General features: G+C 40.2%; 1 protein-coding gene across 5 annotated transcripts in view; it reads right to left on the minus strand.

Moving 5' to 3' along the window:
- LOC107308970 (cadherin-like and PC-esterase domain-containing protein 1) overlaps window positions 1-22,402 on the minus strand; it is a 71,733-nt gene extending 49,331 nt beyond the window's left edge. For 3 of the 5 annotated variants that reach the window (XM_015853332.2, XM_015853335.2, XM_015853341.2), the window contains exons 1-3: window positions 22,246-22,402; window positions 21,304-21,771; window positions 11,221-11,407 (exon numbers count right to left, since the gene is read on the minus strand). In XM_015853332.2, coding sequence (XP_015708818.1) covers window positions 11,221-11,407; window positions 21,304-21,555 — 439 coding nt within the window. In that variant the 5' untranslated portion in view covers window positions 21,556-21,771; window positions 22,246-22,402. Of the gene's footprint in view, window positions 1-11,220; window positions 11,408-21,303; window positions 21,772-22,241 lie in introns of all 5 variants that reach the window. The other 2 variants (XM_015853307.2, XM_015853315.2) reach the window with 2 other exon arrangements.
- Window positions 22,403-22,926: the final 524 nt, after the last annotated feature.

Consider the following 22,926-nt stretch of genomic DNA (forward strand, 5'->3'; position numbering starts at 1 on the left):
CAAGTGCTTTCTGGAATACTCTTTTCTTTCTATTTTTAGTGCTTTCTCTAAACTTTTTCTGAGGCCATAACACTTCATTCCAAGTGAAAATGGGTTTAACATGTGCTGGATTCTGAATATTGAAAGTCCTTCAGCTCACTCTTTGAAAACATTACTTCCATTATTTTTTGTTTAAGATTGACTTCTAGGAAGCTGCCAGTGTAAAGTAGTGTAAATGCAGTTGCGTAAACTGAAGACTTTTTTTTGAGAGAGAGAGAGTGAGAGAGAAAAAGTGGGAGAGATGCTGAAGCCAGGTGGAGAATACATATTTAAATGCATAAGTCCCATTCAGGTAGATAATACCTAGGTCTTGCTCTTATTTTTTTGTTTACCCATTCAACAAAATACTGAGATATGTCAATAGGTTTTCTACTTTCTCTCCTCTTCAAAACAAAACAAAAGCAAAACAAAACAACAAAGAAGAAAACTACAGCAGTGGTCTTATTCCAAATTAAAAAGTAAAATAAAATATAAGGTTTAGACTTATTTATCATTTTATACTAAAAGTCTTTTTTTCCCTCCCCAAAAAATAAGTCTGTAGCCCTACTGTCAGATGCAAAATAACTGTGGTTGTGCAAGAGTTATCCTGCACTTACACAGTGCAGAAGAAAGCCTGGTATATTTGATGTTCAAATCCATTTTAGTAATTGTTGTAAGCTGAAACTGAAACTCCTTCTCATAGCTGAGTATTTATTTTGGAAAGCATCATCGCAAATGTCAGAAACAAAGTCATTACAACAATGAGCTTGTTAAAGAAACACTTTCTGCCTTGAATCACTTGTTTAAAACTTTCCAAAATGGGTTCCAATGAATCTTCCATCTCCAATCTCTTCCATCCTTCCCTCTGTCAAATTCTGAATATATTTCGCTTAGTGAAGCATCACTGAGGAAACACCCATTTTTTAATCTTCCTGCCAGTTAAGGTTGCTCATCTTCATTTCAAACTCTATTCCTTTGCTGTTCATTAATTCAAGTCCCCTCCACTGTCAAAAATGCACATCGTGTTATAAGGAAATAAGCCTGCCAAAAATGATATAAAGCAATGATAATTATTTTCTTTCTAATCAAATAGGAGGTGTCAGTAGGTAGTTAATTTTGGTTTCTGAGTAGGTCAGAGAAGCTTCCTTCTACTACAACATCTGTGCAAACCAGGCCTGCATCCAAACAGACAGCCTCAGGGGCTGAGTAAAAGAGTATTCAACATCCAAGGGAGAATCAGCTTTGACAGAGTACAGTGAACATCAAAATAGTAGAATTATCATTTCCTTCACAAAGGAAAGGTTCCCATTTTATTAAAGATAAGCCACTGCAGCAACAATCCAGTACATTACCTTTTCAGAACAATGTTCCAGCCTGTGGGTGACACTTGTGATGTCTGGAGCATTTGAGGGATGCAGCATTCAAAAGAACTGTCAGCTGAAAGTGGATGCAGCTGAAGAAGGTTGGAATCTGCATGTAGGAATGTAGTGGGTTGGTGGCAAATTACAATGAAGGCCCACACAGTGTAAAAGCTTTTTGCTATCTGAACCAACACCATGGAAGGTAACATAAAAAATAAAAATTAAAAAAATATTGTTTTTGTTACAGAAGTATATGAGTGCCTCTACCTAAAATGGGAGCACAGTGATGGCAGACACCATACTTCTCACAGCTGACCAGGGCTCAGAGCCAGCAAACGTCTCAGAAAGGGTGCACAGCTTCCAGCAGCCAGAATGCTGGGCAACACTAATGCAACAGTCCCTTAGACTGCTCTGAGGACTGCCACAGGCGTCTGGCAGGACGCCTCCCTGTCATCCTCCCAGCTCTACTTTAGCAGACAATCATATGACATATGAGAATAGACACTCATATTTATAAACCAGTCTCTGCTTGAGCCCTGTCAGAGCCAGGATGCAATCCACAATTTGAATGAGGGAAACATTTTAAAAATACTTGAATAAACAATTATCTGCTGTTACCTTCTTTTCCTGTAGACTACGTTTAAGAATCATTGCCTTGAACTGTCTAAAAAGATTTGCATATTGCTCGCATATTATAAATCTTGTATACCTTCACCTCAAACTCTCATATTTCTTTTATTTCAGTGGACCTGCACACATTGCTGCTTTCCCTCAGCCAACATGTTTATCTGCTCAGACACTGGTGTTTTTCAGATTCTGTTAACGTGACATAATTTATTCCAGGAAAGTTTTAATTTTAGCTCACTGTGTAATCACCGTGCAATATTTTAATTATTGTAAATTCTAAGTCAGCCTAATGAATACCACTCTGCATTGGACTGTATGTTCTGTTTACATGACCAAAAAGAACATTCAAAGAAAGGCATGTTTAGTTACTTTATGACTAAATACCATCTTTTGTTTATAACTTTACAAAGTTCAATGTCCTTAGACTTTTGTTACGGACAATTAAAGAATTTTTCTTCCTCAAGGAAAAGAGGGCATTTGAAATGGGGTTTTTGGTACAAATCTGCATTGTTTGTTTTTTTAGTGGTGTAAAGAAAAAATCTGTTTGCTCTTCTGCTAGAGAACGTAGATATATTCTGCTAATAATTAAGAAGGAGGAAACATATTGTTCAGAAAAATATACAGTGCATTTGCATTGTTTGACAAGAAACCACAGCATCACATTAGAGAGCAGCATTTACTTGCGTATGCCAGAAACTGATCTGTTTTGTATTGCAACCAAGGATGCCTGTGGCATCTGCTTTCAACCCTCTGGCAAACAGCCAGGCTGAACTGAAATACGCAAAATCAAAATGTGACCACAACGGAGTACGTTTCTGGTATACATTTCTTCCTTAAAACTATATGAAACTTTATTTGACGAAAGCAGAAGAAATTTAACAAATATTAAGTATGCTTGTAACAAAGCACGCTCTGAGGATCATCACATTGCTAAGAATTTAGCTTAAGAAATTCCTTGCTTAACAACACACACAAACACACACACACACACACAAAAAAAAAAAAAAAAAAAAAAGCTTCTGAAATTTATGTTTTACTTGTCAAAACCTTTCACAGGACTCACATGACATATTTTCCATTAAGGAACTGACTGGCTTTGCATTCTGTCAGCTATATACTTTTGCCGAGACTTAACCAAAATGATTTTTGGCAAAGAAGTTGTATCTGCTACTCTTATATATCTGCATGTACTTGTACTGTAACCCACCACATAATTCTGTGGCCAGCCTTGCCATTATTATTTTACACAATATTTCAAATTACTTATATGAGATAGAATGATCTTGTGCTTTTCCTGGCACGCTCAGATCTCCAGCCCTGCTTATTTAACCTCAACTCCACAGGGTTGTTTACACTTTCAAAACCTGATTTCAATTTACTTTAATTTTCTCAGAGACTTTCGTATTTACAAAAGCTGAGCATCTAGTGACCTCTCTATTTCTGACATTTCCTTTACTCTCCACTATGAAAAAGAACAAAAACCCCAGTGTCTCATTTCTGTTCCAAAAAAACTAAACTGCTTCCTTCAGTGGGTTGGTCTTTGTAATTGAAAATGGCAACCAGATGTTTACAGAACACACTAGCAATTTTCCTTGAGGCCTTTATTCTTTATAATTGTTTGCTAAAGTTATTTGGATGTCGTGGAAACTTGTCTGAGGCTGTAGCAGAGAACAAAACCGATCTCTTCCTCATTATCCTCCAAATAATTAAAAATATAAAGCTAAAGAGGTGTTAGAAATAATGCTACATGTTCCTTTCAATACATCCCAAACTCCACCTCCTCGTTAAGAAAGAAATTTAGCTCTCTTAGAAATTCATACTGGTTCATGAAAATCATCTTATTTCAGAATATGCCATTTACTTTCTACCTTCTTCAACTTCAGCTGTCTATTCAATGCACCTCTGAGTTTGTGGTCCTCCCCATTTCCCTACTCCTGTAAGGAATATTCTTCATGGATTTTATTTGTTTATTTATTTATTTGGGAAAATTTTGTATTTTAAGATGCAGAAGATGTTGCAAACTACATAATGCTGGGGCTTCAGCTGAAGCCCTGACTCACAGGTGATGGGTACACGGAATCTCTCCATCTGCTTTAGAAATAGCTGTGTTTCACTGCTCAATTCCTTACTTGCCTCATTTCCTTTTGACTATCCAATAAGTTTCAGATCTGTGAGTCCATCTCATTACCCCACAGTGGAACACAGTAGACCCAATAAAATATTCGTTGTTGTTTGTTTTTTTGTGGTTTTTTGTTTTTGTTTTTTTAATGCCTCTAACAAGGAATGCCCCACAAATCCAGGTAATACATACAATTACTTCCCTAGTTTTACACCTCAGCATCTCTTAATATTGAACTATTTTTTGCATCCAGACCTATTTAGTAGGACACAAAGTACCAACTATTTTTTCCCTGTCAGTAACCATTTTTTTATATTGTGTATTAACAAATACATTCCCCAAGTCAACTCAGTCCTCATGTTCATTTAAGAAAGAGCATTTCTGCTCTTTCCTCTTGTCTCCGGTCTGTCCTCTAATTCTCACTACTTTTGCTGATATAGAATGTCCTGAAAAATAAGAAGTGAATACCTGAAAGTCACCAGCTATGGCCTTAGGGGCCTCTAAAACACATGGCTGTAGTTAATTCTCTAGACTAATTAGCAGCCCTGAAGACAGTATTACTGAGTGTGCTCCAGAAGCAGCACTTCTGCAAGTTCCCACCTTTCTGCTGGCCAGATGTCAGCAATTAAGCTGTTTCTTTTGCTGATTTAGCCTCCGTTCAAAAGTGAAGAGGACCAGAGGTGATACAATTCACTAAAGGAATAACATAAATATACACATGAAGGAGCACATATTATCATCCTGTTTTTGCTTATATGGCTTCTATCCTTGTTTCTTCATCTCTAAGATCTATCTGGTCACATTTCTCCACTTCTGAGGCCTAATGTAAATAGAAATGGGCAGACATAGACATTAACTTCCTGTGTAGATTTTCTTCAAACAGCAATTTTTCCAAAAGCCACCCAGTAAACCAAAATGAAAAAAGAAATGACAAGGTATGATTTGGAGGAATGCTTTTTCATAGGATTGAGGAAGAATTTTCTTTCCTTCGTCCCCAGTTGCTTCTACTGTCACGCAGCACCCAGACAGAGCCAGAAACCTGTGGCTAACACCACTCCCCATCTGCTGAGCACCTGTACCTGCTCTTGTAGGCTTGTGCCTCCCGATATCCCCCTAACAGCAGCTTCTCAAGCAGAAGCCTCTAGGTGCAGGGAAGCAGCAGAGCACTCCATGGAAAGCTGAGGATGGAGGCATAAACAATGTCCACCATAACAATTAGTCAGTCTTGACAAATCAGTATTTTACAGCAGAATATGTGATATTTGAATATATTCAGGATGCTTCAGCAATGAGGGATTATACTCTCCTTCCTCCAATATCAAAGTAGTGGTGTGGGATGCCACCTGAAATGCCAGACAGACTTTTTGAGCCTAGTGCATGGAGAGGAGAGACAAGATTCCCTTGGATTTGCTCACTCTGGTCTGTTGCTTCATTCATCCCTTCCTGAGCAGCTCCACCCAAGCACTGCTCCCACAGCTGCAAAAATTCAGATCATCCTCAAAGTCAGTTGCTGGGATTTAGGATTACTCTACACAGCCAAGCTGTGTGAATTACAGAGTGCTGTTAAAATGGTAGAAAACAGAAGGGAGTTCAGTGCAATCATACCGACAACATTAAGAAAGAGGAAATAACTTCAGATCTAATACTCTTTGCAATATATTTAAGTTTAAAGATACTTTCAGTATATGATATCCACTGAACAATTTCAGGCAAATGAACATGACATGAAATATCATGTTGTTGATTTCAGTTGAAATAAATATCAAGATTTATTAAGCCAGGAGGCAAATAATGACCAAAGCTAACATGGGTTATTTTATGGAACAATGAATCACCAAAAATAAATAAATTAAAAAATAAAAATAAATCAATCAAACACAACAACAACAACAAAAAACCTACAGCAAACTTCAAATCAATATATGTACTGTAACAGTCTTTTAGAAGTCAGAATAAAGTTTAAACCATTCACCACAGTATTCTAAACATAGGAAATAATGTAAAATCAATAGAATGGAAATGGTTTATGATTCTTTTTTAAAGTTACCCATTGCTGATGCACAAACTTCCGCCAAAGTATTAGAATTACTATTCAAAGACAGCAGGGAGCATATGACATTACAGTGCATTCAGTCTGCCAGCTGCACAGTTGCTTTTTTCTATGGCCAAACTAACCAGCTATCATTAAGGCTGTGTAGAAACTTTCCAGCTCCAAAGGCTAGCTGTAACAACAGAATTTTCCATGTAACTGCGGAATGAATTTCAAACTGTCTGGTCAGATTTGTAGTGTACAACTGCACATGTTTTTCAGAGCCTTCAACTTTCTGAGCTTTGCATAACTATCAGTAAAGGTGAAGAACTGAGAAGAGAAGCAAATGAGTATTAAGGGAGAGTCACCATTGCCAAATGAATCAGGCATATGGAGCAAAGGGCAGAAATACTGATAGTTTCAAAAAGAAAGATGTAAGTAGTTCATTTAATTCTTTCTCCTAGTTTATTTCTTAGATGTAATGTGAGAACAGTGCGGAATTAGATGAAAACTAACTGACAGCTGACAGCAATTACAGAACATTATTTTTGGAAGGCAGAAATGCATTTTGGTGCCACAAATTTCTGAAATTGACTTTTCATAGGGAAAAAATGCTATGAAAATATTAGCAGGCCACCACAGAGCCATAGGGACTCACAGACCATCTCAGTCTTTGCTGTGGCCCCAGAGATGGCAGTTTCTAAGGCTGGAAGGACAATGGAGAAGGCAGAAGACTCTGGAAGATATTTTGAAGGTTCTCTAGTATTTGCCTTTCTGGGAGTATCTAAGGATATCTGAAGGGTGTCTAATGCAAGACAGCTCATCCCGCTCACCTCTGACAAAACAAAACAGCTCTGTTCTGGGTTGAGGGAAGAAGAGTAAACCCTCATGAGAAAGCTTGGACATATGGGACTTTCTTAATCTTTCTTTTGATCCTAAAATATTCTTTTCTGTGAGGCTGTGTGACACCAGTTTCAACCCCCACCAATGCTATGTTAAAGGCAGAACCTGTCCCAGAGTCTATGCCTATATTGTCACATTTCAGGAAGAAGCAAGACACTAAACATACCTTCTTCTGCCTAAGTGACAAAAAAAGACCCACAAGTGTATCATTTCTATCTGTCATTTATAGATGGCCTAGACAACCTGTTATCTTTATGATCTGTACACAGTCTTCCAGTTGCTCTGCCCTAAGTCTATAGTGTTGCCTGGGGTTGATGTGGCCAAAGTGCAGCACCTGGCACTTGGTCTTGTTTCCATCCCATTTGTCTTGGCCCAGTAATTCAGAGTGTGCTGACCCTTCTGCAGGGCTTTTCTACCACCAGGCAGATCAATACTTCCAGCCAACTTGGTGTCATCTGTAAACTTACTGAGGGTGTGCTCAATGCTCTCATCCAGGTCATCAATTAAGACACTGAACAGGACAGGCCCCAAAATCCCCATCCCCTGGGGAACACCACTTTTGATCAATCGCCAGCTGGATTTAACTCCATTCTCCACCACTCTCTGGACGCAGCCATCCAGCTAGTTCTTTATCCAGCAAAGTGTATCTGCCAAGCCACAGGCTGCCAGATTCTCCAGAAGAATACTGCAGGAGACAGTGTCAAAGCCTTTGCTGAAGTCTAGGTAGACCAAATCAACAGCCTTCCCCTCATCAACCTGGCAGGTCACTCAATCATAGAAGGGGGCTTGATCCCCTGGTTGTCTTGCACATGCCACATGATCTCCCTCAAGATGATCTGCTCCATAATATTCCCTGGTACCAAGGTCAGGCTGACAGGCCTGTAGCTCCCTGAATCCTCCTTACAAACTATCTTGTAGATGACAGTCACACTAGCAAGCCTCCAGTCCTCTGGGACCTCTCTGGTTGACCAGGAACACTGATAGATGGTGGAAAGTGCCTTGGCTACCACTTCCACCAGCTCCCTCAGCACACACATATGGATCCCATCCGGCCCCATGGACTCATGGCAGCCCATATGGTGTAGTAGTCTCTAACTGTTCCCATTTTAATCATGGGGAATTTATTCTGCTCTCCATCCCAGACTTCCAGGTCATGGGGTAGAGTACCCCAAGAATAACTGGTCTGACTTTTAAAGACAGATGTAAAGAAGGCATTGAGAACCTCAGTCTTTTCCTTATCCCTAGTGGTCAAACTCATCATGCCAGAATGGATCTAGCCCAACAATGGTTGCATATCCAAGATGACAGTCTCAGCTCTGCAAAACTTTACTATTCCATTATCGGCTATTAAAACAGCAGTGCCTGCCTATCTGCATCCCAGCAGCACAGAGGCACATTAAACCTTAGAGCAAAATTGGCTCATTTAGGACTGCCACTAAAAGACTCAAAGCAGCTCAGAGCAGGCACAATTATTATCTGCCCATGGACTTTTCCTTCCATATGGGTTTAATTGGAAAGGAATGAAGAAAGCACAGCTTCTTTCTGATTAAACAAAGCTGCATAAGAATTTACTGACAAAAGTGTTTTCAGTGAAAAATTAGGGGGCTGAATAATCAGTATTTTACCACAAAAAGCATCTGTATACATTTTTCATAAGAAAGCCATAAACTAGTCTTTTTGCATGTAAAAGCAAGCAAGCAAACAAACAAACAAACAATATATACATATATATATATGCTTCTTCCTTTCAGCCAACTACCCTCCAGTTACCAAACCTCAAAATATTTTGGTTGTTCTGGGAGAAACAAAAAATTTCCACTAGCATTTATCTCTGGCAGCGAGGAATTCAAAACAGTGCTGCAGCCCAGGTGTGTGACATCTCTAAGGCAGATCAGTGTGCAGAGCTGTCACACTGGGTTTCAAACAGGAGCTGAACTGGTCCCAAAACTCATAATGGGTCAACACAGAAAAGTTAGGAATGTTTTGTGGTGAATTTTTTTCCCATAAATGACTTCTGCTCGACTCTTGGCTCACTGCCATTCTAAGCAAAAATTCCTTTCAAAATTAGACTGAACATTCAAAGATAGATGGGTAAGACAGACGGCACTGAAAGTGCACAAAAATAATAACACCAGGCAAGAGCTGCTTCATAATATCAAGTACAAAGGAATGACATTTAAGAGAGTTCTTCACAACACTCGTGAACTTCGATTCTCAGTCCATTATCTTTTAATAGAGGCTCCAAGGAGTACGCTTTAAATAAATTATAGTGCTCCTATTAGAAAAAATGTTATGACAAAACATGTCTCAAAATACCCTTCTCAAGAACATGCTCTGTAAAGCACTCTCCCATCCAGAACAGTAAAACTCATCATTTGCTGGCAAAGAAAAATAACTTCAACTTGTTTTGTTCTAAAACAAGATCATTGTTTTGGTATGCAGACAAGTTTTTTTTACTTACTTTTGCTTTTAAAATGTAACTTTAAAGCTAGGTACTTACATAACAAATGGAAAACTTAAAGGCAAGATTCTGCTGTCATAAAATGGAATTAGTGATTAATTTACCTTAACCTGAAAAAAAAATGACCTTTTTTCAGTGCATCTAAATTCTGCTGGAATCTGCAAGGTGTTTCTGGAAAAGAACTAAAATTGTGTTTGTCTGTTTTTTAAATACTGGAAAAATTCTGCAGGAACTATCGGTGCTAGATAGATTGTAAAACATAAATATCCACAGTTAAGTTCATTTCTGCAGAGTACGGGTAAAAACCCGTACTGCAGAACCTGAGCCTGATTTGATCACTGTAGCAAAATCTAGTACAGCTATTTTTTCCAAGGCCTAACTGAACTTGGCATGCCCACTTCTTCAGCCATTTGAAATCAAAATATTTCACACAGATGGTGAAATACAGATGGTCCCCAGGGATGCTGCCTTGCCTCCGCAGCCTATCTGACACTAGAAAAGACTGTAGGCACACTGTATCTTGTCACTCTAAGATGGAAAGTACACAAGGCAAGGAGTAGATGAAAGGTGATTGTGAAAAGCAATTGCATTAAAAGAGAGCAAGGCACAGACAATTTATTAGTACCCAATGCAGCCTGCCAAGAAAAGAATATGTATCTCATTTTCAAGAAAGTTTCTTGGAGACAGTTGAAATTTATGGTGGAATCTTGAGCAGCCTCAAACACGCTGAATAATTATGTTTTTCATCTATTAAACTATTCAGATCAGTTAAAGCACAAAGCAAAACTGAGCTCTCTGGTAGCCCCAGGAATTTATTGCAGATCTGAATGATACAAATGGCACTCTCTTTAGCATGAGAAACAACCAACTACATTATTTTAGAGGTTGGACTCCATGATCCTTATGGGTCCCTTCCAACTTGGATTATTCTATGATTCTATTTTACTACTAACAGAATAGTGGCCTGTGTGTGTTTTTCAAAGCCTTCCCATTTCAAATTGGACTTCCAGAATACCAAATTGAGATCACAGTTTGAGTTCGTATCTCTAAAGTGTCCAAGATCACTTAACCGTGGTCAGCATACAAAACCTGTAACCAAAGCTCTTCTATCAGGCGCATTGTAATTCTACATCACAAAGCTGTAGTTCTTTGTGCAAGACATGAAGCTTCTGCAGTAGCCCTTCAACAACAGATCAGATTTCTACAGGAACTGGGAAATAACTAACAGTAATTTCCTTCAGTTTCTACTGCAAGTGTAAAATGAAATTGTGTATCATGTTCTTTAACAAGCTTACTGCATACATTACAAAACTAGCAAAATATTTCCTCAGGAAAAATAATACCTTTATGCATGCAATTTTCCTTTAAAAGAGAAAATGACAAAGAGGGAAATGTTGCAGATACTAGTTGTGTATCATAAAATCCTCTAGTGAAACACATTCAGTTATTGGTAGAGTTGGTATGAGAGCTCACCAGGTACTGAAATGACCTAACCTGGTTCCCAAGACTATGATGAATCACTTGCATTTTTTTGTAGTGTTTCTAATAGAAGAATCATCAAATTGTGAAAAATTATCTGCACAGAAGGGTTAGAACTTGGTCTTACTCACATCAAGAGCATATAAGCTTTACCACTGTGGGAAAACAGAACAATAGCTAACATTTAGCAGTGAACTCATTAACTGAGTCAAGTTATTCTTACTGTGATAAGGGCCCTCATGCCTCAGATCTTCCACCAGTCGCCCGTTTTCAAGGACTGTGACTGCATATCCATGCTTCTCCAGGATGTGCTGATAGAGCTGACGCTCAGTTTTGCTGTGGGCAGGAGGTGCGTACAGAATCGCTCTTCTCGTACGGCTTCCAAAGTACTGGAGAACGGTGTCTTCAATCTACAGCAAACAATGCAAAAACACTGGTTCTAAGACACGATCTTTCAGGGGCATAATACGTAGTTGTTTTTCACAAAAATACAGTAGCAAATTACAGTGACAATCTAGGAAGTATTTCTGGTATAATGAGAGATTTCTGCCTTGCATAAGGCATATAAACAGGATGCTCCATGTGGAAAACAGGTCACTAATATCTGGAATACTCTAGTCATTCTTTTGCAGTAAAAACACCATTAACAAATGAGATTTTCTTTGGGGAAAAGTATTTGTCCTTAGGATTGAAACATACCAACATTTAAGGATTCAGGATGTTGTTAGCTCTTGGCAAGTTCATGAATTTTAACCAAGTAGTCATCAAAAGTATCTGCTGCAAAAATAAAGTTATTCCATGAATTCTGATTTTAGTAAGCTTATCTCTGGACGTAGGAAGTGTTACACAAACAAGGCATCACCATTTTTGCACAAAGACCACGCTGTAAAAAGAAACATGTTTTAATATAAACAAAAGCATTCAAGATGTGTCCAGTTGTTTATGTGCCTGAGACCTAGTGTTAAAGTCACTCAGCAGTATGTTCACCAGCTAGCAGGCATGTCCTACAGGCTGCATGGAGCCCGGCCCAGCTTGCACTGCAGCCACCTTGTGCCTCATGTCATCATGGCGGCACCTCTGCCCCTCAGGCCAGGAATACAACTGTCACTCAACACCAACCAAACATTGTGCAGTTAACTCCACCTGAGCTGAAACCAGGGAACAGCATGCAGTGCAGTGCTGACTCAAGTTACGGCAAATAAGTTTATGGATTTTGATACACTGGCTAAACACAGTCCTGTAAATGGCAAATAATATGCAGCTGTGCTTTTACCAAACTTTCATAATCCTTCTCTTACCAGAGAGAAATTTCACACAGTCTTTACTCACATCAGTGCTTTTTGTCAGTATATACATTTGTGAGCAATTACTTTCAAGGGTGAAGTACAGGAAGGTTTTGCACTCGGGTCGAGGTAATCTCAGACATGTATGCAAACTGAGAGAAGTAAGTCCTTGAGAGCAGCCCTGCTGAGAAGGACTTAGGGGTCCTGGTTGATGAAAAACTTAACATGAGCCAGCACTGTAGCCTTGCAGCCCAGAAAGCCAATGACATCCTGGGTTCCATCAGAAGAGGGGTGGATTCATTTAAAGCTTCTCCTTGGCAGAGAGGGCTACAAACTATTTTAAAGCCCTGAGCCTCTAATGCTACATCTGTCTGTATGCCAGCTCTGACATCCGCTGTGGAAAAGATTGGTGTAATTGATTAGAGGACCCTGAAATATAACTAGATACAATGCTGTCAGAATCTTGTACATAATAATGTCTAAATGTGCAACCCCAAACTACGTCAGTCATTGAGATACTCAAACAAACGATGCTCACATGTTAGTTGGAAGAAGCACAAATAGCACATACTGAAGTCACAGGAATTATGTTACGTAACCCTGTCAAATGTCCTCTCCTGTCCTTGCAGTATATTTAAAATGTGTTAGTCCTGCAGTTAGCACACTGCAGTTTCCCCACCTTGACATGCTTCACTTCTTACGCACTCCTTCACCCATTATCGCTCTCCTTTTATCTCCTTTCTGTCCCTCGGGTAACTCTAGAAGCTGCTGGCAGCAGCTCCCCTCCACTTCCTCTTCTCTCCCTTCCTGTTCCTAAACCCAGCCCTTGTCCCTGCCCCACCCCCCCTCCCCCCACCCCGGGTTGCCTTCTCCACAGCATTACTGCTGCATAACATCACACGATGCGTGACCAGATGTTTCCCACTTTCCATTTCACTTGCAACATGGAAGAAAATCTGTGAAGAGAGACACCTCCAGCTTTATTTTGCAGACAAATTCACTTTTCCATCCCATGTGTGCAGCAAAGGCCAGCACTACAGGGTGAACCAAGGACATGCGAGGAGCACTGAGGAGCTGCAACCCAGGACACATTTGTGTCTGGCTTGTGTTTGCAGCTTGCCCCACTGACACCCCTCCCCATGCAGCTGAGACTGTTTGCTTTCTGGAATGAGTCCCATCTCAGGCTTTAATGTACTCTATGTGCACCTCCCTTCACTCTCTGTTAGCGCATTCTTTTTTCATGCAGCTAATAAAAGCTGCTATGAAAACATATCTGCTTAAAACAAATGGTAATAGCTTTTCTTGTGAGCACCCCATGACAATTTTCTTCTCCCCCATAAGCAACAGTCCCCAGGCTCTGTGCCACTATGGCCGTCGCCTCACATCCCACACCTGTGGTTCTGGGCCTTGGTGCCATGTGATGCTCTCTGTGTGAGCAGCTCCTTCCCGCTGATGTTTTCTCTTGTTTAGCAGGTGCAAAACCTTCCTTAGTATTCCTCTGCTTTCCAGCAATGAAGTCCCTCTCTCCACCTCCCCAACTATGAGTTTGGGGAAGGACAAACGATGATTAAAGGCCCTGTGAGCCCTGCGTTCCCTGGGGATGAAGGCCTCAGTCCATGGCAGCCTCGTTTTGTCACTCTCACTCATCCCATGGGAACAGACAGGCCAGACAGTGCCTCAGGCTGTGGGTATCTGAATCTGCCTCTCACAAGCCTGTGAGGCACAGGAAGGCCTGGCTGGAGACAAGCCCTCCCGTGCCTCAGACATTGGCCAAGAGATTCACCTCTTCTAGCTTCTGGCTTTCTGAAAGAGATGACGGGATCTTTGTGACACTGAGACAACTTGGAGCCCTAAAGTTAAAACCATCACCTGATGTCTAACCCACCACTGCTAAACAATTTGAAGTAGCTCACTGCCTTTTACGGTACTTGCCTGAGATCCATGTATAGCGTTGCCAGATTTATTTCCTCTGCCCTCTCCTTTCCTTTCAGAGCTATTTGCAGTCCAGGTTAAAAGATTCACTGTATTCTTTCTGTTTTCTTCCCAAACTAGCGCAATGTAGGGAAAATGTTCTTTCTTTGTTTTTCAGCTCCTCATTAGAGTCACAGAATTCAAAATATTTTGGCCAACTTCATGTTTGTAGCAAATGATTCCATATTGTGTTCCAAAGCTGTACATAAAATATCGTACACCGCTAGCCATGCTGATCTAGTTACATTTCCAATACTATAGAAGTAGCAGTCATGTTTCTGCACTTGAGGAGTCTGCTGGTTTTTGTATGATCTTTCTCAATCATAAAAATGCAGTTGGCATAAAATAAGCAGAGTGCAAAAGAGGAAAATAAGCTATTCCCATATTTTGACATTTTGCGGTCCTGATTATTACTATTCATATTACTTCATTGCATATCAGGCTTAGAAGAAAAGGACAACATTTTGAATATTTAGGTGTTAAATGGCAAATGCTTTAATGCTCGAACCATTTTATTTTCTCTTCTTCAGTTTGAAATTTCAAACTGAAAGTGTTGTAACTTATGTGTTATCAATTTCAGTTTACAACAGAGTCAATGCACCTATGTGAAAAAGACTGGTGATTAATTTCTAAGCTCCTCACCTTACCAAGAGAATAATGTGGCTGTCTTCACTAGAATTAATGATGCTTTACAGCAAAGCAGAGATTTGCTATATGATATAGGACAAAATGTATGTCAACTTTGACATGATGTAGCTGCTGTTACAACAGCTTACAAACCATTGAACTTAGCTAAGAGACTGATGTCATTTTAGTGCAATTGACTGTTACACAGATGATCCGCAGCCTTCACAACTTGTCTAAGGAAACATGATGGACTCTGGAGTATATAAAAATTCATGAAAATTAATGTTTTAGTTTTGCTTCCAGTTCACAGAATAACTTAAAAAAAAAAAAAAAAAAAGAAAGAAAGCAAACTGAACTCCATAAAGTTTACTCTGATTTTTTCAATATATATCTTTTTAAACCTCTCCATATAAATGCAGATTCCTCTGAGGTCTTAACAAGCTGGATCAACAGTTGAATTTACATAAAGCAAATATTCAAGAGTTACTTAACTGTCCTTCTTGGACTGAAAACAGACATCTACTATCTGAGCTGTACTTCTTAGTTTTGTCTACCTCCGAGTTTCACATCACTATGAAGTTCTCTGTTGAAGAGAAAATGTTTTGACACGTTACTTTAAACAAGTTTATTCACTTCTAGGTTACAAATGTAAAAAGATAGAATAAGTTTTATTAGTCTCTGAGTCATTCCTGTATTTTACAGAATTCCTGATTTGTTCTAAAAATCCAGAATTTGGTCAGTAATTGAGTCCTACAATATGTAATTACTGTTGTTTTGGCCAAGAAGAAAATAGCAAAGATATTTCAAATTGAGGGAAGAAAAGCAGTTTCTTGGCTTTTTTTTTTTTTTTTTTTCCAGATTCCAAGAAGATTGCATAATTCCATAAATGTTGATGCATTGTCTCTGCCTGGCAAGGAAGCAAATATACAGTCTGAAATTTTGCCATATAATTTAATTGGCCATCACTTCAACTGCAGAAACAAAATTTTTTATAATATAAGGGTTCAACTCATGTCTGCCTGAGCTTCTCTCAGGAAAAAAAGTCAAAAACAGTGAACATCTCAGCTACCCAGTTATGATGGTGTTAGTCCCTGTGTCAGTGATGGGCAGGCTTTCTTACAACAAGCTTGCCAAGGCTGCGAGGGCCTTGTCCAACAGCTTCAAACATTTTGGCTGCAACTTACTCTTACTCCACTGCTTTCTACATGCATTGTCCCCTCCCTGGAAGCATTCAAGGCCAGGATGGATGGGGCTTTGAGCAACCCAATCCAGTGGGAGGTGTCCCTACCCCACAGCAGGGGCGCTGGGACTAGATGTAAAAGTCCTTTCCAACCCAAACCATTCTATGGTTCTATGATTCTGCAGAACATATACATGAGCCACTATGCAGACTGAAGGCCCTTGACACAAAAAAGCGAATATAGAAGAAAAACTATGAAAGAGAACCAGTCTTCCATTAAAAACACCAGCATTATTAGTATATATTTACAGGTAGAGCTCAAATTTCTCCTTAGCTAGCAAAGGCACCTTCACTGCTAAATACTGCCTGGCACAACTATATTTCCATAAATTTCCATTAGTTGTACTCCGGAGGCACAATCATGCTAATATTAGCTATCATTAATAAGAATGATAGTAACTTAGCATGTGGTTCTAATGCCCTAAGTGGTTCATTTACAAAACTGTGCAGACCTTTATTAATTCCAAATGTGACTTTTAAATTCTTTTTCATGCTTAAATGAAAGCTTATAGAAACAGTAAGCCTGTTCATACTACTGTTGTATTTGAAGTGTATATAACCCCTTTATCAAGAATTCCCAAAGAAGTTAATTTCCTGTCTGGAGGACATTTAAATGCGTTGCCTTTATTATTCCATTAGATTTCCTAATCAGAAAGGACTGGGTTGTAAAATAAAATGGTTGGAATGTTGTTCTCCAATTGTTTGCTGAGAAAATACAGAACAAGCGACTAAATTATTGGCACTATGATAGCTGGTGTCCGATGACTTCAGAAACCCAGGAGAAAAACTAGAGTTATTTGCATAGTCATCACAACACTCCGGGCTAGAAGTATGGAACTCATTTTTAAGAATGCCTTTGCTTATGATTGCATGTGGATTGCAGCATCAACTGTTTTGTGCTGGGAACAAATGATGAGCCAAATCCTACCAACACAGCAAAACAGATGACTTTAAGGACAGAACTCCATTGAAGCATATGAACGAGATTCCCTCCACTTCCCTCCCTCCACTTGCTGCTGATGCATCCTTCTCAAAGTTCTCTTCCTGTAAAGACTCCACCCTGCCCCTCCTTCCTGACTGCTACCACAATAGCTTTGCCCTTTATCACCAAAATATCTCTAGCTATCTGGACAGTAAAAAAATAGCCATTTCCTCAGTGCGTCTTGCAATGTCACACTGAAAAGGGAGGGAAAAACGCTCTGCTTTCTTAGTGTGCAATGTGGTATCACTCCAAGAAAACCACTTGCTGATTCTGTACCATCCATCAAATACTTTCTGCTAACTGAGGTTCATACCTGCGAAGTTTTCCACTTCATTTTTCCTTTTGTAAAGAGTTCTTTTTGTAAGTTTCTTTTTGAAAGGGTTCTTCTTTGCTTACTGCATTCTAAAAAATTGATGTCCTTTCAAAGATAAAATTTATTTCTAAAATATATAAAAACTTATTATGTGTAATGAAATATTTTCTATCCAGAGCTCTCAAGACATCCAACTTCTGCATAATAGCAAAAATCACCTCCACTCATTCTATCACACAGCTTAATTTCTTCTTCATATTTACATTTCAAAAGTCCCTATCAGCTCTGTCTTCTTTTCTTTCTACTTCTGTATATGCTTCCATTTCTCCTCTCCAATGCAAGTTCAATCTGCCCTCTAAGGATGCTTGCACTTCCTCTGCCTCCCTCACCTACCTCAATCAATGCCTTCTTTCCCTGTGCATCTTACCCCAACATTGCTCACCTAACCCCTTCTCTACTGATGACGCTGACTGAAGCGTATTCCATACAGAATATCAAGAGAAAAAGATAATCTTACACCTTTAAAGGATGAAATTCATCAAATTTATTTTCAAATGTCTGCACTAAAGCCTGGAGATCTAAGCTTTTATTTACCTTAACTAGAAAGTCCTGACTCTGACTAGATAAAGCACCACTCAAGGGAAGAAGAATGTTCCACTCTGGACATCCAAAGCTACAATAAAAATTTACCTGTTCTTCATTCCTGATAGTACCTTTTAGGTACCTAGCCTGATAGCCTGGGTTCAAGATGTTCAACAAAATCTTCCTATAGACTTCATTATTACTAAAGTGTGATGCTTATATTCTCTATCCCCAACGAAGTACCTCAGAAATATGTTCACATCAGTCTGCCATTAGCCTTCATGCCACACTCAATAAATTACACCCCACCATTACATTGGCTGTGGTTAGAGAACTGGTGTGCTGAAAATGTGCCGAGGACTTGAACAATGCTGCTTCACTGCTTCCTTGTAATAGCAGAGGTATTATGTCTAACCAGGCAAAACATGCTGCAGTGCAGAGACACCAAAGTTGTCTTAGGTTGTCTTAATTCAAAGAGTGGAAATGCAGCTGTGACCAGCTAATTAGCTCTTCTCAGAAGTAGCTAAGAAGCAGAGCTAAAACACTTGAGTGTAATGAATTTTACATGTTTGCTACCAAAGGTATTTCTGATATGGTACTGCACTACACAAACCTACACTCTAGGCTTTTCTTGGCTCCTTTTTTTGCTGTTAGAAGTTTAGATACTCCAGCGCCAGTTCTCCTCATCGCTGGTAAATATGTCCTGATGTAGGAAGTAAGAGTCCCTGGCTGAAGCTAAGGATGGCTTGCAGTTGGATGTTCTTACTTCTTGTCACACATTTACTGCTCAAGGGTCACCACAATAATTCTGTTTCTCATGCTGCAGATATTAGCATTTAATTTTGTACTAGCAGATGTTGATCGCTGTTCATGAGAAAACAAGGCTATGAGATCAGCTCTCTGACAGCTTTTAAAAAACACTTCTCCTGTGAGAATTACTATCAACTCAATCGGGTTTTCCAAACTGTGAATGAAATCTACGTTTTTGCTATTTAAAAAAGGCTTGCACTATATACCTAATGGTAATGGCTCCATCCCACAGTACCTTGCATGTAGGTAAAGATGTATTTACAGACCAAACTAGCAAATGAAAATGAAAAATGAAAATCTATTTAATAAAACATGTTTCGCTGTTCCCTTTAAGTTACTGTATGACTGCACAAAAGATTCCTTTCAATGAGTTAGTTTGGGCCAGTCACAGAGCAAGAATACAAGCGTGACTGATTAACTGAATATGTGAATAATTTTTGGACTATATTTTAGAGTATTTCTCCCGATTTACAGATGAGTATTTAAACCAGGGCTGTAATGAAAACTTGTTTCCCACTAGCTACTGCGGGTGGCCACATGACTGTAAAATTAAACACTGAGAAGCTTCAGCCATTACATCTGTCCTAGAAGTGAGCTGGGTATCCAGTAAAATCAAGTAAGATAACATTTTGGCTATTTGAATAAGCAGTTGGCGAAAATACACAGTTCAAGGACACGCTGTCAAAACAAAGTGGAAGAGATTTTTGGAGATGTTTGTCTTTTCTGTTCCCTGAGATTATTATTCAGCCCACACAACTAATAGCGTATTCTCTGAAAACAGAGAGCAACCCAGAGTAACATCCCAACATGTGCAAGGCATTTTGTTCATAATGCTCTAGAGGAAACTTTCAAGACAAACAGGGAGCCAGCAATGGGTGGTCTTCGGAATGTGATGAGGAATGTTTTAGAGTAGCACAGGCTTGGAAAACATACCTATAAGGGCTAACATATGTGTTTAAATCTGTGCTCCAGGTTCAGCATTTGTGAGAGTGACATCCAACCAGGCATGCAGGAGGGCAGTAAGCACAGCGCGCTGCGTGAACATAAGCTTTCTTCTCACTTCAAACAGCCAGCAAACCTAGTTCAAGTCAATCTGCATTTTCCACAGACCAATTGGGAAAGTAGGCGTTGCAGATAGTTTCAGCCAAAAAAACATACAACCAAAGTTTCATCACTTATCTGCCAGTTCTTACAGAGTTTAGAGATTCTCTTTGCCACAACACAAGTGACGAGGAATGAACTGTGTCAAAAGCAGCATTATGATGAAACTCACACTGTCATATGTGCTTACTTCCCTGTAAGTGTTTGTACTACATGTCACACTGAATAAATACACATCTTGGCACCTGGAGTACTAAAGGGTCATTAACATGAAATTATGACAGATGCAATCGAGAGTAGATTTCTGCTACTCAAAAGAAAAAAAAAATCTCTGACATTTACATGAAAACAATCCATTTTTTAAGACTTAAGGTTTAAAGAATAAATGCCGAAGTTATTCCATAGATCTGCTTTTCATTGTTGCAGAAGATGTTCTCCTAAACTGAATCTTGCTGACCTTTCAGACTGTGAACCCTACCAGCCTTCTCAATCTTTCTGTATTCTTAGAAACTTTAACTTCTTTATGTGGCAGCCGTCTGTAATTTGGGATGTCACAGATTTATGTTTATAGTCCTGATACAGTTGTACATAAAATACCAGCAGTAATGATAATGTTACAGGGAGGTCTCTGCTGCACGATTAGCAACACTCTGTAGGACTGAAGAAAACCTGAACCATTTGTGCTAATGCTCATCACAGATTCCAGAGTAAAAATAACTGCCTTGGTCTGGAACATTTAACAAACCACATTTTCCAACTAAAGTAACAGCATCTGCATTTGTTAGGTTTTAACACCCATCCTAGGAACTCTGTGCAAGTTAAACATGAGGCCAGGTAACCTAAGGACAGAGGAGGATTTGTGGGATGATTCCAAAGTAAATAGTGTGATTTGAAAATGTGACAAACACTTTAAAAATAAAAACGAAAATAAAAATCAGTTAAATGCAACTTTCCAGCATAACTGCAATCAAATTCAAAACTGACTGGCAGATAACTTTAGCATGAGGCAACTGCTGCTTTGCTGCTAGTAGCCTCAGTCCCTTTCATGAAACCTCACTGGCTCATGATTTATGTGCACATACTAGAAAGCCTCTGACCCGATTCCTAAAGCCAAAATAAAGTATGGCCTGTGCAGCAAACTGGAATCTCCCTGGAGCCACAGAGTAAATGCTGTGCTTCAGTCAAAGCATCAGGATTCAGGATAGCAACTCTGCACCAAGGAGCTGGTACTGGAGACGTGCTTGCACATATGTTGCTGTCATATCACACATTTGTTTGTACACAGAGCTCAGACTTCCAAGCCCAGGTTAATTTTAGCTGGACTCAGATGATCCTGTCAGACTCCTCATCCTTCACTGTATTAAATATTGCTCAGCACTCTCCGCCAGCTGACTTACCTTTTTCAATGTGTGTGAATCACTGATGGGGAAGAAGCAGTGTGTGTCTCTGGCTGAGATCTCCTTGTACCTTCCTTGCCGTGTTTTACTCTGTTTGTTTGGTGAGATGCCGTTAACAACTGCTGAAAGGAAGCTGTTGGTCATGAGGGGAGTCAGGGTCTGGCAGAAAAGGCAGACAGCCACCAACAGGGCCAGGAGGAAGGGGCGAGGGCGACAAAGCCTGCGGCACCTGGGGCTGTGCCCGCAAACCATGGCCAACGTGCTGTCCTCACTCCACCCTTGGCCACATTGCAGATGCAGTAGCCATGTCCTGACAGGGTAAAAATGCCAAAGTGGGCTTTATCCAAAGCTACAGAGGGTTTTCCCAATTCCCGCTGCTGAGTGCTTTCTTGGTGCCTGGCAAGAAGTCACCACATCCAGAAGAGCAGGGTCCTGTGAACCGCCCTCCCATGGGGCTGCGGGAACAACCTGTGGGAAAGAAGAAAAGTGAGGAGCAGCAGACAGCAGCATGCCATAGAGCATGGGGTGCTCTGCCTGGAGCCGTGCCGACCTCCTTGCATCGGGAGGACAGACCTGGTGGCAGGCAGGTGGGCAGAGGGGATCCGCAGCCCCAGCCTCGCAGCAGGAACTGCTCAGCCAGACAGCATCTGAGAACGCAAGAGGTTAAAGCTTAACACGCTCTGTCCACAGCCAAAAAGAGTAAGAGAGTGTACCAACCTCTTGAACAATCGTTTGCTGTTTTTTTTTCCTCTCTTGCGTTCTCAGTTCCCACTTTGTTTTTATAGTTCCTTTCAGTCCGGTCCCTTTAAATTGCCTCTTTCCTGTCACTATGCACAGACCTCACTCTAAGAGCAATCAATTATCTAAAAACTGACAGACTACAAAGATTTTCTCTTGCATTTGTTTTGTCCAGATCGTGAGTTCAAAGTTACGCTTACTTACTCAGCTCCCATCCCGTTAGAAGTTTTCCAGTCCCCTCTAATGGGCTGCTGATTAAAACCACTTGGTTGGAGCCTGGCTCATGATCCCAGCTCGTCTCACACACTCTGAGGCAGGCACACGCACATACACACACCATCTGAAGCCAGTTGGACCACAGACTTCATATAAATAAAGGCTGGACTGCTTAGAGGGTGGGGCTAAGCGAGCTCAGCTCGGGGCAGGCTCAGGGCTGGAGACGCAGCCCTGGAGCGGGTGGGGAACAAGAGGTGTCCTGCTCACTGCGTGCCTCCAAGACACCAGCACTGCAGCTTTTAGAAAACTGCTGTTACAGCAGTCGGGCTAATTGAAAACAGACAAAAAATATCTCGAAGGCGGTAGAAATCTGAGCGGCACCTGCAGTATTTGACTCCAAATTAACCAAAAATGTTGTAAAAGGAAGCAGGTTTGCTTGGATGTGTCACTGGCGAAGAAGTCGTCAGTACTTTTCCATAGTAGATACACTAGCTTCTAGCAGAGTATAAATAAAGGAGGGGAAGAAAGGAGGGCAGGCAAAAATAATCCAGTGAGAGCGTTTTGTATCTAAGCCACAGAAGGTCTTAGTTACTACTTCCCCCTGCTGACATGGGACAGGGACGAGACAGATGGGAACAGTTGAAGAACTCTGCTGTCTTTACAGACCTA

Source organism: Coturnix japonica, chromosome 1, assembly GCF_001577835.2.
Source record: "Coturnix japonica isolate 7356 chromosome 1, Coturnix japonica 2.1, whole genome shotgun sequence".
In the NCBI taxonomy this organism is placed as follows: domain Eukaryota; kingdom Metazoa; phylum Chordata; class Aves; order Galliformes; family Phasianidae; genus Coturnix; species Coturnix japonica.